The sequence below is a fragment of the Ischnura elegans genome, chromosome 13 (genome assembly GCF_921293095.1).
Source record: "Ischnura elegans chromosome 13, ioIscEleg1.1, whole genome shotgun sequence".
Taxonomy (NCBI): Eukaryota; Metazoa; Arthropoda; class Insecta; order Odonata; family Coenagrionidae; genus Ischnura; species Ischnura elegans.
This window is the reverse complement of record NC_060258.1, coordinates 19623728-19637885: the sequence shown is the minus strand read 5'-3', so window position 1 is coordinate 19637885 and position 14158 is coordinate 19623728. Positions and strand designations below refer to the sequence as shown.

Below are 14158 nucleotides of genomic sequence, written 5' to 3'. Positions count from 1 at the left end.
AAGCAGTGGACAAAATAGTTAATGTCATTTGTAAATGGTAAGATGCACTCTTCTTCTCTCTGCCTCCTCATTGGTTCACGACGGATTGGTACCATCTCATCTAGTTTCTCGATGGTTACCTTGTGTAATTTTTCAGTGATGTATCTATACTGCTTCACTACTTTTGAATTCTTTATATTCTCACCCTTGCATCCATGTTATCATGGGGAGTTTATGATGTCTATGCTTTTTGATGTCTGGTATAGTGAACCTTAGTTTTTCATGCTTTAGCCTAATCAAGTAAAAAGGTTTATGGTTCATTCTAATTAGTTTGTGTCTCACTGAGATGGAAGAAAGTTGATAATTGTGTTAATTCTCTTGTTCCAGTGAATATTTTCTTTGAATTCTTATCCAAAATGTTTGTAAGACGGTAAGTGTGGATCAGAAAAGATCTCCTTAATGGAGCAACAAAAGAAAAAGAAAAAATGTTATAACAATTAATAAAAAAAAAATATAATAAAAAAATATGTATATTCAACAAAATTGGTTTAAAAAATGAAAGAAATAAAATATGAATGAAAAAAAAAAATACAACTAAAAAAAAAATATAAGAAAATATCATTACAAAGATTGAATTATAAAAAAAATAATAATATAACAAGGTCCACACTCGTCTATCCTATTTTCTATCTATTATGTAATGATTTATCACTAATGTTATTGTTAGATTTGTTTGATCTGTCATGATTATTGAAGTCTGTGACAATATTAAGGACTTCTCTAAAAGTCAGAACTTGATTATTTCCTTGTCATGTATCTTTGTTGTTTGCCAAAGCAGTATATTGTGTAAAATTAGGCAGAGATGGAGGCATCTAAATAATATGTATGTTAAGGGTTTCTTGGTAATTTCTAAACTATCGTTTCTCTGATAATGAATGATTACGTTGCCAATATTGTATCATGAGTGCAACGATAGTAATTCTAATAATAATGTCTGTTGAACAATTAATATTTGCTGATTAACATATGGGAACTCTACAATAATGTAATATGATATATCGAGGGTTTTGGATTGGTCAGAAATAAATGTTTTTTTCAATATTATTAATTCACTTATTTGCTTATTGTTCAGGGGAAGCTCTTTATTGGAAGGGATATCTGTTCTGGGTGAAAAAGTCTCACCCCCATCTTTAGTTCATTTTGTTCAAAACACATCAGTGGGTGGATGTGCCATAATGGGCACTTTCTCAATCCCTCCGAGACTCAACCCCTCTGAGACTCGACCCCTCTGAGACTTGACCCCTCTGAGACTTGACCCCTCTGAGACTTGACCCCTCTGAGACTTCACCACGAGGAGACGATTCGCGAGCTCCTGAGTACCAGTCTCGCGAAGCTCCAGAGTACGTCGTGCCTGGCTGACCCACGCGGGCCGCTGATCCTCGCGTCCTGTGAACTGCTCACAATTTATAGTGAATTCCCCAACGGTGTCGGCCTCTTTACGGCATGTGTGAACTTCAATTACCCTCCGCCACCGTTTACCCAATTGTAAGGTGATTCGTCAGCGTGAAACCTGTTTCCCCTCCTCTGCCTACACCTCCCCTCTCACGCCTGCTTCGAGCGCCGCTGCGATCTTGCAAGCCGCCTGACTCGCTCTCTGCTACTGACCTCAGACAAGGAAGGAACTCTTGCGTGCCCGGCTTCTTCCCATCGGCAAGAGTACATTATCCTCAGGCAATTTAGTATTTTATGTATTGTGCTCCTAAAGCTCACTTGGTTATTAAATGTATTATTACTGTTGGAAATCAACCATATTGTTTGTTAATTTTTCACTCCTAACCACCTATATTCTCGTCAATTCGTTCTCGCGACGTGTGTGCGTTGCACTTATAAATGACTATACCAACTCCCTTGCAATTTCTTACAGGAAATTTAATCTGCATATCTTGCTTCCTGGATTTACGTTATTGTATATAAAAAATGAGTTAATGCATACCACGTTTATCAAGTGAAAAAAATCACCATTGGCCATCTATTTGAGTTTCTTGAAACACTATATGTTACGCACATCTCATCCACTGTGTCAACACCTCCCTTCTTGGCGTTATAAAAAGATGTCATCTCCGGTTTCTTCTTGTCATCAGTTGAACCGTCTTTGCTCATACTGCTATGCATCAATGACAGCAAAATTATGATTTTACCTTTTTTGGGAACACAAGATAAGATATTCATGCTCTTTCTAAATCCAAAAATACTACTATTCACACTCCTCTGTTTTGTACAAACCATCTGTTGTGGCATTTCCCTTTTGTTTTTTGTTAAGAGTTCCCACCAGTGTCAATTTACTTTGTAACATATGTTCTACCAAGGGAACACTTGTAAAGCAATTTTCAACAGTGACGCTTATCCATGTCCCTGAAATTGGTTCTACTAAGCGCCTTTCCACCTCTTTAGGAGTGTTGTTTACTTTTTAGGGTCATTCGGGTTGACTCCATGCATACATCTCCAAATTGTAAGTATAGAATACATTAGAGTCAGCCAATACAAATATTTCAATGCCATATCCTGCAGGTTTATTTTGGAGATATTGCCTGAATGAACATTTTCTCCTAAAGCCGGCAAACTGCTCATCTACCGTAGTGTACTCTGACATGACAAAGTTATCCTGAAACTTTTAGACCAGCACTTCAAAAAGTTGACTAATCGGAGCTAATTTGTCCATAGTTTTTCTTTCTGCCCTACTGTCGATATCATCAAATCTGAGACAGCAAAAGAACATGAAATTTTGATAATTCATGGATACGTAAAATATTTCAACACCCAAACCATCTCGATCCCATAATTCCTTTATACATATTTTGTCGCCCAGATCTATTTGTTCCCGCAAAGAGCAAAAGACTTATGAAATATTCAATTTCTCCCTCATCAGTTGGCCTGGCATCCCTCGCATGCGAAAAATTTGCACCTACTTTTTGAATTTGAAGGTTTATACATGTGGCAATTGTGTATATTACTTGCCTGTCAAAAAACAATCGAAAGCAATCTAGAGCTCTTGACATTTTCTTTTCCACCTTTGAATACAGGCTTTTCGGAAATGATATTCCTTTTCGGTGATCTTACGTTGGGGCGCGGTTCCTTATTGCTTCATGTAGTTGTGTTGCCTTTCCCCAGTAAAAGGTTGTTATTTTCAATGGGTACTTCATTTTCGGAAATATCAGCCTCATCCTCAGTTTCTGTTTCTTGTCCTGAAGATTCAACAAAATCATCAGAAGAAACATCCTCCGTGTCACTCAATTCTTTATCGAATGATTCATGCAAAAGTCATTCATTTTTTTACCAATTTTTTATGTTATTTTACCAGCAAAGGTACATTAGGTATGAATAATAATAAAAAAAACAAATAGTCCCATTTCACCGACACAACATTGATTAGTAAGAAATAAGCATAAAAAGATATTCCATCTAAAATTATGTTGTAAAATAGTAACAAAAAAATTAAGTTTCTGAAATATATTTTAGAAGTAGGTAAATCTATCAAAAATCAAACTTCAAATAAAAGGTGCGTACTTTTCACTGGGTGACCTATCACACTAGGTTTGAAATTATGGATGGTAATGTGGTGATAAAAAGATAATATTTTCAGAAAAGTTGTGGATAGTCAAAACGAGAAGAAAATCTGTAATACGATATAAGGTATTATGACCACTAAACCATGAATATATTAAATATTTCATAAGTACTGTTCAAAGATGGAATGCGTCCAAGAGTAATCTACCTCACAGGAAGCACATGCCAAGGAGTATACGGCACCGAGTCAACTGGGGTGTTCAGGACACTCCGCGCGAGTAACGCTGTGAGGGAATATAGAGCGAATGGTTTGAAAAGCATTCTCTAGCATATAATAGTAAAATACTATAATTCATGTTACATTCTAAAACAAATTTCACAGTAACAATGTGGCAAGCAACATAAATGAGGCTTGGTGTAAGCAACAATCGTAAAAAATTGAGTAACACGAGCATTATTCTGTTTTGGGGCTACTATTCAAGTTACTTACTAAGTATGATTGACAAAGTTAGTGTCAAAAGAAAGAAAACAAATCATATTCAGCTACTGAAAAGGAGAGGTTTGTGAAATTAAGACTAAAATATTGATACAATGAAACATAGGGTGCAGTGTTCAGAACACCCCGCACGAGTAACGTTGGGTTAATCCTTCTACTGTAAACGTAACCAACTGAATTCTCTATTTGCCTATTTGACTATGTACTGTTTTAATATTAACCCACCCATCCTCTACAGTATGTGTTTTCAATACTCTGTACAGTATTTTCCGATAGTCCCTGATATTCCTGTCTCATAATCCCTTCAGAGCATCTTCATTCCATTTCCTCTCCTTCCTAACTTTCATTAGTCTTTTGAATATTACAAGCCTTCCATAAAACCTAGGTTGTGGTCTGAATCCGCATCCACTTGAGGGAAGCTGTACATGTTTTTCACACTTTTCATAAACCTCTCACGATGATGTAATCTATCTGATATCTCCCCTCATCCTCTGGGCTTATCCATGTGTACCTTCACCCTTAATGATGGTTGAACCATGTGTTTGTGATGAATAACTTTTTTCTCGTGGAAAACTCTGCTTCTTTCTCTCCCCTGTCATTCCATTTTCCCAATCCGTATTCTCATACATACGATGGTCTGTACCAAAAGTAAGGATCCCATATTTTTTTTACTAATAAAAAACTTTTTATTGATATTAATTTTCAATCGTTGAAAAGCTTTCACTGTTGCCTATTTTTCAACGTATCTCCATTTTATTCGAACACTTTTAATGACAATGTTCTAGCTTGTTTTCCCTAAGTTGTAGAAGTCGCCCGCCAACCTGTTGAGGAAGTGAGTGACCTCTTCTCGGACTTAATCGTTGCTCTTGGAGCGTTTGCCACCTAAGAGTTTTGTTTCGGTGATATGGTGAAATACCCACGCTTCATCTCCGGTGATGGTAGAGACCAACAAATTCTCCTTGTTGCCTCCCATCTAAAAAATTGATGATGAAATTTGTGAGCAGTGCCAAGGCATTGCTCCTTGAGTCCGTCGGTCAGGACCCAGCAAGCACACACATTGCGATAACCCAAAATTTCTGTTAAATTTCTTTCAATTGAGCCGTGAGAAGCTTCAAAAATGCGTTCAACAAATTCACGGATTGTGACTCTCCGATCTTTGAGCAGTTCACTGTTAATCTTCTGGACAATCCAAAACCGGTGGTCTTCCACTCCGTTCTTCATCGTGAACTTCCATGCGGCCCTCAGCAAAAGCCCCACAACATATGCGGACGTGCTGAATGGACATGCACTCTTCACCATAAATATCAGTCAGTTGCTGATGAATCTCCAATGGCGGTAACTTCCTTACAAGGAGAAATCGGATTACTGCTCGATCCTCACACTTGGCGGGAACGAGGATCATCACTTTCATTGTTAAAGGTTGCTAAGCCAATAATGAGTGCAAAGTGAATCGCGGACTGGCGGTCTCAGAGAGTAGGGGAACCATTGCACACAGAAATGTTGTGGGATTTAGCCTAGCACCTTCGCTCAACATTGTAGCTAATTGGGAACCTTACCTTTGGCACAACCCTCGTATTTCCCTTCCATCCCTCCCTTTCTCCACTGAGGCGTGCCAGTCCCCCATCACTACTAGATTATTCTTCCTTGCAGTTTGTCTAATTGTTTCCTGGAGCTGTTCATACACCTCATCTCCTTCTTCCTTCCTATGATTTCTATGTAGTGGGCATGTAAACTTGAACCACATCAAGGGTAGTTGGTCACACCTCTTTTTCTACCAGCAGAATACTATTGCTTACCCAATGTATACTTACCACACGCTTACCCATCTTCCCATTTCATACGATAGCTACCCCTCGCTGACTTTCCTCCCCACCACTGTATGTATATCCCTATACTCATCTCTCCTATAGTCCCCACCGTCCTTCCACCTTACTTCGCATAACCTTAAGATATATATATATATATATATATATATATATATATATATATATATATATATATATATATATATATATATATATATATATATATACATACACATAGGAATACTTGCCTCTCTCCCACCCTCCGCCTCACCGCTAGAATTAAAAACGCTTGAATTGTCTTCCATTTGGCTACACCAAGCATTCAACCCGCCTGGCCTTAACAGGGCCCACTGATCTCCATAGCCTTCTCCTACCCCCCATTCCCCATCCTCTCCCTTCCCCTATCTTATCCTAATCTCCTCAGCCTTTAGGCATCCTCTGTCCTCGTCCTCAGTCTCTTCTTGCCTCCCTCCCGACGAAGACCCTAAGAGGTCGAAAATTTGAAAGAAACTAACGTGTGAGTCCTCTTTTATTCATGTAGTATAAGACGGTAAAATACCATGGTTTTAGTTCCCATTCAATTGTACCCATAGGATGTAAGGCGATCACGCCACTTGTGCAGTGACGTGATTGGCTAAAGTTCAAAGTGAGTGACGTGTGTCAGCTTTCTGTAACGGAAAAATCGGGAATAGCGAGGTTACGTGGTAGGAGGAGAAGTGGGGATGAAGTCAGTGGGTGAACGGACACGGTACTGGTCTGTTGGTCGAGAGGGAGACAAGCCTGTCTCGAGGTACCAGCAGAGAGAGAGCACATAATTGGGAGCTGGCAGTCAATGCTCAGCTGTGAGAGGGAAGGAGACCCAAGAAAGGCAACGGCTGTGATTGCAGAGGTGTGACGGAGAGCGACCGGGGGAAGTGGAGCAGTTTCTGATTCCGGAGCACGGATAAAGGTGCTGGCCCAGGCGTTTGAGAAGGCGACATCTGTGCCGAAAGTGAGGCCGTCGCTGCGCTTGTGGGCCGTTTTCATCCGGAGCAGCCAAAAGGCTCCCCGAATCGCTGGCGACGGAGTCGTCGGGAACCACAGACTGCCATGCCCATAAGTATCAATCTCCAGTAATTATTCCCGTATTATCACATTCCCAAGTGCTTCAAGCAGTACCAAGAGGGTAAAGATTACCACTCTAAAGTCCGTCTACTTCATCCAAATACCGGTGATTCATGTAAAGACCAATCAAGTCACTTTCGCAAGAGTTCATGCGAGACTGCAAAAAGTCAATAACTGCACCGAGTTTTTAAATAGTTAATTGAACAGAAAAGGACTATTGATTGCACGTCTTACGCCCGTAAATAAGGGCAATTTAATGTACCATAATTTCCCGTCTTTCCAGGAGGCAGACGAGGAACATGTAATGGCTTTTCAATTCTTATTTCTTTGTGTCATCAAGGGTATTTCATCTTTTTGCTTGTGTTCATTCATCCATCATTAGTTTGTAGATTAGGCTTAGTATTGTTCAAGGGTGATTTTCATCAGTGCGTTGATGGTTTTTCGTTGTTTTCGCCAAAGTCTCAATAATAAATGGTGATTTTTGTGCATAATGTAAAAGGTCAGTGTTCATTCGTCGGATCCTCAAACCCTTGTCCGTGCGTGAGTCAAACAACCAGTGTCCGCATTGTCATATTGTCCACCCGTATTAACAATTATTTAATCCTGGGAGTTTGGAACGTCCTTGCTTCTACCGGCAAAGCTAGTTCGTGGGCCGCGGTTTTGGGTGGCGCCCTAATAAACGATCTAAGATCGTATTCTTCTGCAATATTTTTCCCAAAATCACATTCTACCGAAACCAGATTTCGGAGTGGCGAGCTGTCGGGGAAGGAAAGAAGGAGGGGGTAACACTCGGGAGCGTGAGGGCTGAGACGGGTCGACGGGCTGGCAGGGAAACGGGCCTGTTCCGTCACAGTTTAATTGGCGTACCAACGCGGTGGGCCCGATCCGCCACAGATTTTGGCGATCACGACAATTTTTGGCATTCAACTAGGTGGAGAGTTTGGCCACAGTTTTTGACGCGGATGGTGAGATTGACGGGGTAGAGGCAGTGACACATGCCTTTAGAGGAGAGTCAGTTGTGTTTTGCGAAAGATACGGAATGGCGGACGAGAAAAAGGGGTCAGCTTTTACCCAGTATAGGGAGAGTGGGGTGATTCAAGACGAGGAATCGGAAGAGCGAAGTGAGAATTCAGACACCGATGATTTAGCGAATTGTATACAGGGAATGGTTTTGGATAAATCGGAGTATCGGGAAGAGGAACAGCGTGCCGATCATAAGGACGAATCCTTAGAAGTGATACAGCCGCAGGTTAGATCATGTAATAATGATATATTGATGTCCATAATGCAGGCAATACAAAAAAACCATGAAACTACACAAAAAGGCAAAATTAGTTTAGAAAGTAAAATACAAAATAACCATGAAACTATGCAAAAAGGCCAAGAAGCTATCCAAATTAGTTTTGAGCGTAAACTACAGTGTTTTGAAGATAGGATGCGCGATACCGTCGGTGAAATGCGATCAGAATGTAGGTTAGCGTTCAATCAATGTAGTGACAAGATAGGAACTATGTCCCGCGATATTGCCAACCTACAACGAGAGGCAAAAACTGATAATGGTCGTCTCAGGAGAGAGATAGCCCAAGTCAATGATAGAGTGGGAACCGTCGAAGTAAAATTGAAAGATGTTCATGATGAGTGTCATAAAATAATTGAGGCAGAAGTAAGGCAGATTAACGCGCGTACGGACGCATTAGAGCATGTTCGTCGCGAACCCGACGAAAGGAATGATGAGAGGGTCAGTGCGATTGAGGCTAAGATCGCGGCCATAGAGGGAAGGGGGGCTATTTCCACAGAGTTCTCGAATCATATTCTAGCTGTGAACAAACCCCGCTTCTCCGCGCGAGATAATGAACATCCCATAGCATTTTTGCGAGACGTAAAAAATTATTTCTCGTTAGCAGCAGTTCCGGAGGCATTAAAGCCACAATTGTTTTACCAAATGCTATCTGGTAACGCGAAAGTTTGGGGAAACGCGCTATTTCCATTGCCTCAAACCTATCAAGAATTTGAACAGAAGTTTTTGTCAAATTTCTGGGATGCGGACACGCAGTATAATTACCGTGCCAGAGTAATGACTGGTAGATACAGTCGAGAGGGTGCAGTAACGATGAAGCAATTTGCCAAAGATAAATTGGCACAAGCTCGTTTGTGTTCTCCTCCGTTAAGTAATGGTGAAATTCTTCACGCGTTAGTTAGACAATTTCCATTACCAATACAAAACCATTTAAAATCGGTAGAGCAGTTGACCGTGGAAAGGTTAATAGTTTTACTTGGTTTATACGATCAATCTATCGAATCAGTAGCATTCGGGAACAGGGGAAATCCACCGCGGACGGCTACGGGTGATTCGAGGCCTCGGGACACAAATTACAACCCAAGGATAAATACGGCGAGTTTTGGGCGTGGGTCACAATGCCGTCCCGAACGACCAAAAGGTAGTACGTTTGCTAGTCAAGATTCTAATGAATCCGCGAGCCACGCCATCGCGGAAAATGGCGAGTGTAGTGAAGGAAGGAGTCCGTTAAACTCCAAACGTCTGGGATGAATAACCTCCACAAGCCAGGCGAGGAACTCCGCATGGAGGTACTAGGTCATTTCGTATCCACTTGCGAAATCACTCAAGCAGACTGGGAGGGGTATAACAGAGAATGGGTGAAATCAGAAAGACGCTTGTGTCCTGAAGTTAGTATAATAACACACGGCGTGCCAATCATGGCACTATTGGACACGGGAAGCGAGATATCAGCGATTTCCGAAGCGCTTTACAATAAGCTCAAAGCCAAGACTGATATACCGTCGTTCCCAATAAGTCGTTCGTGTATAATTTGCGCTGACGAGAAAAAATCGTCACCCATAACCCGACAAGTATTGTTGAACATGTGCATAGAAGGGAGAGAATTTGAAGCAGTTTGTCTCGTGGTTAAAAATTTAATTAAACCTGTGATTCTTGGCGTCGATTTCCTTACTGATAACAAGATGATAATTAATTTTGATCGAAAGACAGTGGAGATAAAAAGCTCAGACTTCGGAGTGGCGAGCTGTCGGGGAAGGAAAGAAGGAGGGGGTAACACTCGGGAGCGTGAGGGCTGAGACGGGTCGACGGGCTGGCAGGGAAACGGGCCTGTTCCGTCACAATATATATATATAGTGACGGAACACTCCCGTGAGCCATGCACCGTCGAACTGAGATTATTATCCGAGTTCTTACTTTTTCGTAGGTTCTGGGGCTCGTGGTCAAGATGGGAACTCGCGGCATTAAACGCAATGGCACAGCAAGGGGATGAATGACCTCGTACACAGCGAATGACTGTCATACAAAAATTTATTCAGAAAAAAATAAACGAACACTTCTGTCCTTAAACGCTAATGAGGGATGGAATAGTGATGCTGAATTGGGCGAGACATCGATGATGCACTTGCAAAAATGAAAATGAAGCAAATATGCTATACACAAAAAGAAAGAAATCTTATATCTAATAAATGAGGGATGAGATGATTATTGGGGTAAATGAACAAAAATGGACAAAAATAACACTGTATACTCTCAAAGATTGCTATGACACGGGCACTCGAAATCTTGCTGCACTTCAAAGGTAATTATGAGTAATGTTCGTCGTTCTACTTTCAAATGTTACATGCGCCACGTTCTGTTCAATCAAAAATGAGTCTGACGTCAACCAGATGGGATGACGCGAACGAGAGAATCGTGATACAATTTAAAATGGTCTTTAGACCGAGAAAGAGAGACGTGAGTTTGTGTCATAAGCCACATGAGTATTAGGATGACACACGCGCACACTGGGGACTTTCTTCGTACAGGGCGCGTGGGCTGGCTGGAGCGGGGGAGGGATCGGGATTATTTCCCCGTCCCGGGAGAGGGTTTAGAGTACTTAAGTGTCAAAGACGGCGGGTCCGAATCCTGGCCGCCGGGTCACGATGCGTCGATCGCGGGGAACCACGTCCCGCAAATCCTTGGACGATGTCGTGATGTCCTGACGAAAAAGCAAGGACACTTTTCTCGTGTCTCGCTGTACTCCACGCTTCTCTCTCCGCACGCCCTTCCCCTGGTCGCGTTGCCCGACCTCCGGAATGCCGTAGCCCTCGTCTGCCGCAGCCCCGTCTTGTCGCCCCACCTTGGCACTGTCACAGCTGACCTCCGTCTTCTCCAGCGGATCAACTGCCGCTTTCTCAGGAATCGACCCCAGTTCCAACAATACCGGGCCTTATATACCCATTACAAAACAAAAGACATGCTAAATTCTAGCAGACAACACAGGAAAAAGAAAAGAAGGTCGCTCATCACTCGCTGTTGCCGCGCGCCAATATGAATCGGGGAGAAGAGCTGGACGCAGAATGCGCCGTGACGAGGCTTTTCGTCACATCATATATATATATATTCTCCTTTCAACCATTTCCCTTATGATATTTTCTAACATTCCCGCCCTCACCGTTGTCCTATCATTACACCTCTGATGCTATGTACATTTGAAAGAATTTTGAAATGGTTTCTAAAAATGATAAAAATCCCCCATCCGAACAAAAAAAATTAATTTTACCCTTGGTTATCATATGCTTTCTGAATCGAATAAGCCTAAATTTATTTAAAAATAACTGGAAGCTGTAGTTTTCAATCGCGACTTTTATTCAGTCCTAAAAATCCAGTCTACAATGCAAATCCTTCTTTATGGGATGATTTTCACTATCTAATATTTATAACATTATTTCAGTTTTAATCTGCACTCTTTGATGTAGGATTACATTTTATTCCAGCATTTATATCACCAGTATGAGAGTTCTTTTGTTTATTACACTCAGTTGATGGACCACCTGAAACTAATCCCTTGCCTAAAATTAAACAATTCAGACATGTAAGATAGTGCTAATAGTAATCAGTATGTAATAATTCTTTTCTAGGCCTTCCAAATCACAGCTGTATGGGAATGCGTACAAGGTCCGTGTCACGTGTGGGGAAGGAAAGAAAAGCAAGGATTGATCAAAGTGATGGCTGTATGTCTCCTATGGCTTCCGGAAGTAGCACTGACTCCAGGGCTGTAACATTCCATCAAGAGGAGGAAGGGATGTTATCTCAAGGAAGCTTAAAGATTCATTGTGTTCTTAATGGCAATGAGAAAATGTGTGGCTCCATACTCACAAATGGAAAAGATAATGCAGAATCTAATCGCACACATAAAAGTGGTGGAAATGAACCTATGAACAAGAATGATGGGGATGTAGGAGGAAAATGGTTTGGGCAAGGAGGCAATGGAAATATCGAAGCAGGCTCTTCAGAACTATTGGATAAGAATCCTGTGTTCCACGGAAGGAGGAAACGCACCATAGGAGTGAAATCCTACAAATGCAGTACCTGCTCAAGGCCTTTTACTCGGAAAGCTGACCTTCAAAGTCACATGCGTACACATACAGGAGAGAGGCCCTACAAGTGCAGTGAGTGCTATAAGGTTTTCACTTTCAGTTTTAACCTTAAGAGTCATATGCGTACACACACTGGAGAGAAACCCTACAAATGTAGTGTGTGCCATAAGGCTTTCACAAAGAGTTCTAATCTTCAAAGTCACATGCATACACATACAGGAGAGAGACCCTACAAATGCAGTGTGTGCTATCAGGCTTTCGCTCAGAGTGGTCACCTTCAAACACACATGCATGCACATACAGGAGAGAGACCCTACATTTGCAGTGTGTGCTGTATGGATTTCACAAAGAGTTCTAATCTTCAAAGTCACATGCGTATACATACAGGAGAGAGACCCTACAAATGCACTATCTGCTGTAAGGCTTTCACAATGAGTCATCATCTTCAAAGACACATTGGTACACATTAAGGGGAGAGACTTAACAAGTGCAGTGTTTACTCAAAGACTTCCACTCTTATTGCTATGACATGTGTACACATGAATCATAACATTTGTATTCCGAGTATTAATCTCATAAAATGTAAGGAAAATATTCAGTGTGTATTTTGGAATTGGTTCATTATTTCTGTATTAAAATGTCATTAAAAATGTTTACAATGTTAAACCTGGTGTTTAACACTTAGAGTGCTGACGACGCAAATGTGCGTCGCCAGGGGACTTGCATTTTTTGCGAGCGAGTCACATATGCGTTGCTGGAATTATTACTTTGTTGCATGGAAAGTAACACTCTGTAGCGTTGCTAGCAGTGAGCATTGGCTCATGATTGTATACATTGTTCACGCAAAGCATAATTTAGCCGTCTATAGCGCTCGCTGTCGTGAAACTAGTAAAAGACGTCGATGTGTCCCGAGAACACGTGTGTGTCGTTCGTGAGCCTATTGCGTGCATGTGAACATGGAGAATCCTGGCTGTTCAAGACACCTTCAGGATGGAGAAATTATTGATTTACTACAGAATATTAGTCCTGATGAAGACACAGACTATTCTGAAGATGATGAAACATACATTCCTCTGCTGCCAAATGAGCAAGGTGAGTGTTTTTGCCATTCTGCGTCCTTTCAGCTAAATTTTCTGTGTGTTTTTCTTATTCCTATTCTATACTTTTTCATTTCAAATTATCTTATATTTCTCAATGATAAAATTCTTTCTTTTCTAAAGTTAGTTGTCATTTATCGCATGTTAATTTGGAATATATTTTAATCCATTTCATTAGAGTACTTCCGAAGCAGATAGTGCTGATGACGAAGACGTCGATGATGCAACTGCGGAGAGTGTCCGCGATGCATTCCAAGAGGCTCCTCGCAAGAAACGCCCACGCTTACGAGTGGATAACCATAGCAACATTGGTTGGACAGAGAATGAGTGCACACCTACTCTTCCAGTATTTCATGGAGATACTAGGGTGGTGGATGCGGTTGGCCTGGATGAATCGTGCGAGGTAATTGACTTTTTCTTTCACTTTTTTGACGCCAATATTATGCGCACGATGAAAGAGCAAACCAATCTTTATGCCCGGTAAAATATTCAAAGCTAACGAAGTGAAAATAGACTTTCACCTAACAGTAGACTTCAAAGTGGAAAGCCGTAACTCTGAACGATACAAAAAAAATTTTAGGCATCATTCTTCACATTTCAATCAGTGATAGGCCATCTTTATCGGATCACTGATGCAGTGACCCTGTTGTATCCTGTAATTTTTGCCCAAATGTCCTAAGCCGGGACAGAAGTTTACTTATTTATCAAATTTACACATGGCTGATAATAGCAGATTG

The 14158-nt window shown here is 41.2% G+C and overlaps 1 protein-coding gene across 2 annotated transcripts in view; it reads left to right on the top strand.

Annotated features, from left to right (window-relative positions):
• Positions 1 to 12984, top strand: part of LOC124170120 (zinc finger protein 468-like) — a 31963-nt gene extending 18979 nt beyond the window's left edge. For both annotated transcript variants that reach the window (XM_046548805.1, XM_046548806.1), the window contains exon 2: positions 11866 to 12984. In XM_046548805.1, coding sequence (XP_046404761.1) covers positions 11866 to 12794 — 929 coding nt within the window. In that variant the 3' untranslated portion in view covers positions 12795 to 12984. The remainder of the gene's footprint in view (positions 1 to 11865) is intronic.
• The last annotated feature ends 1174 nt before the right edge of the window (positions 12985 to 14158 follow it).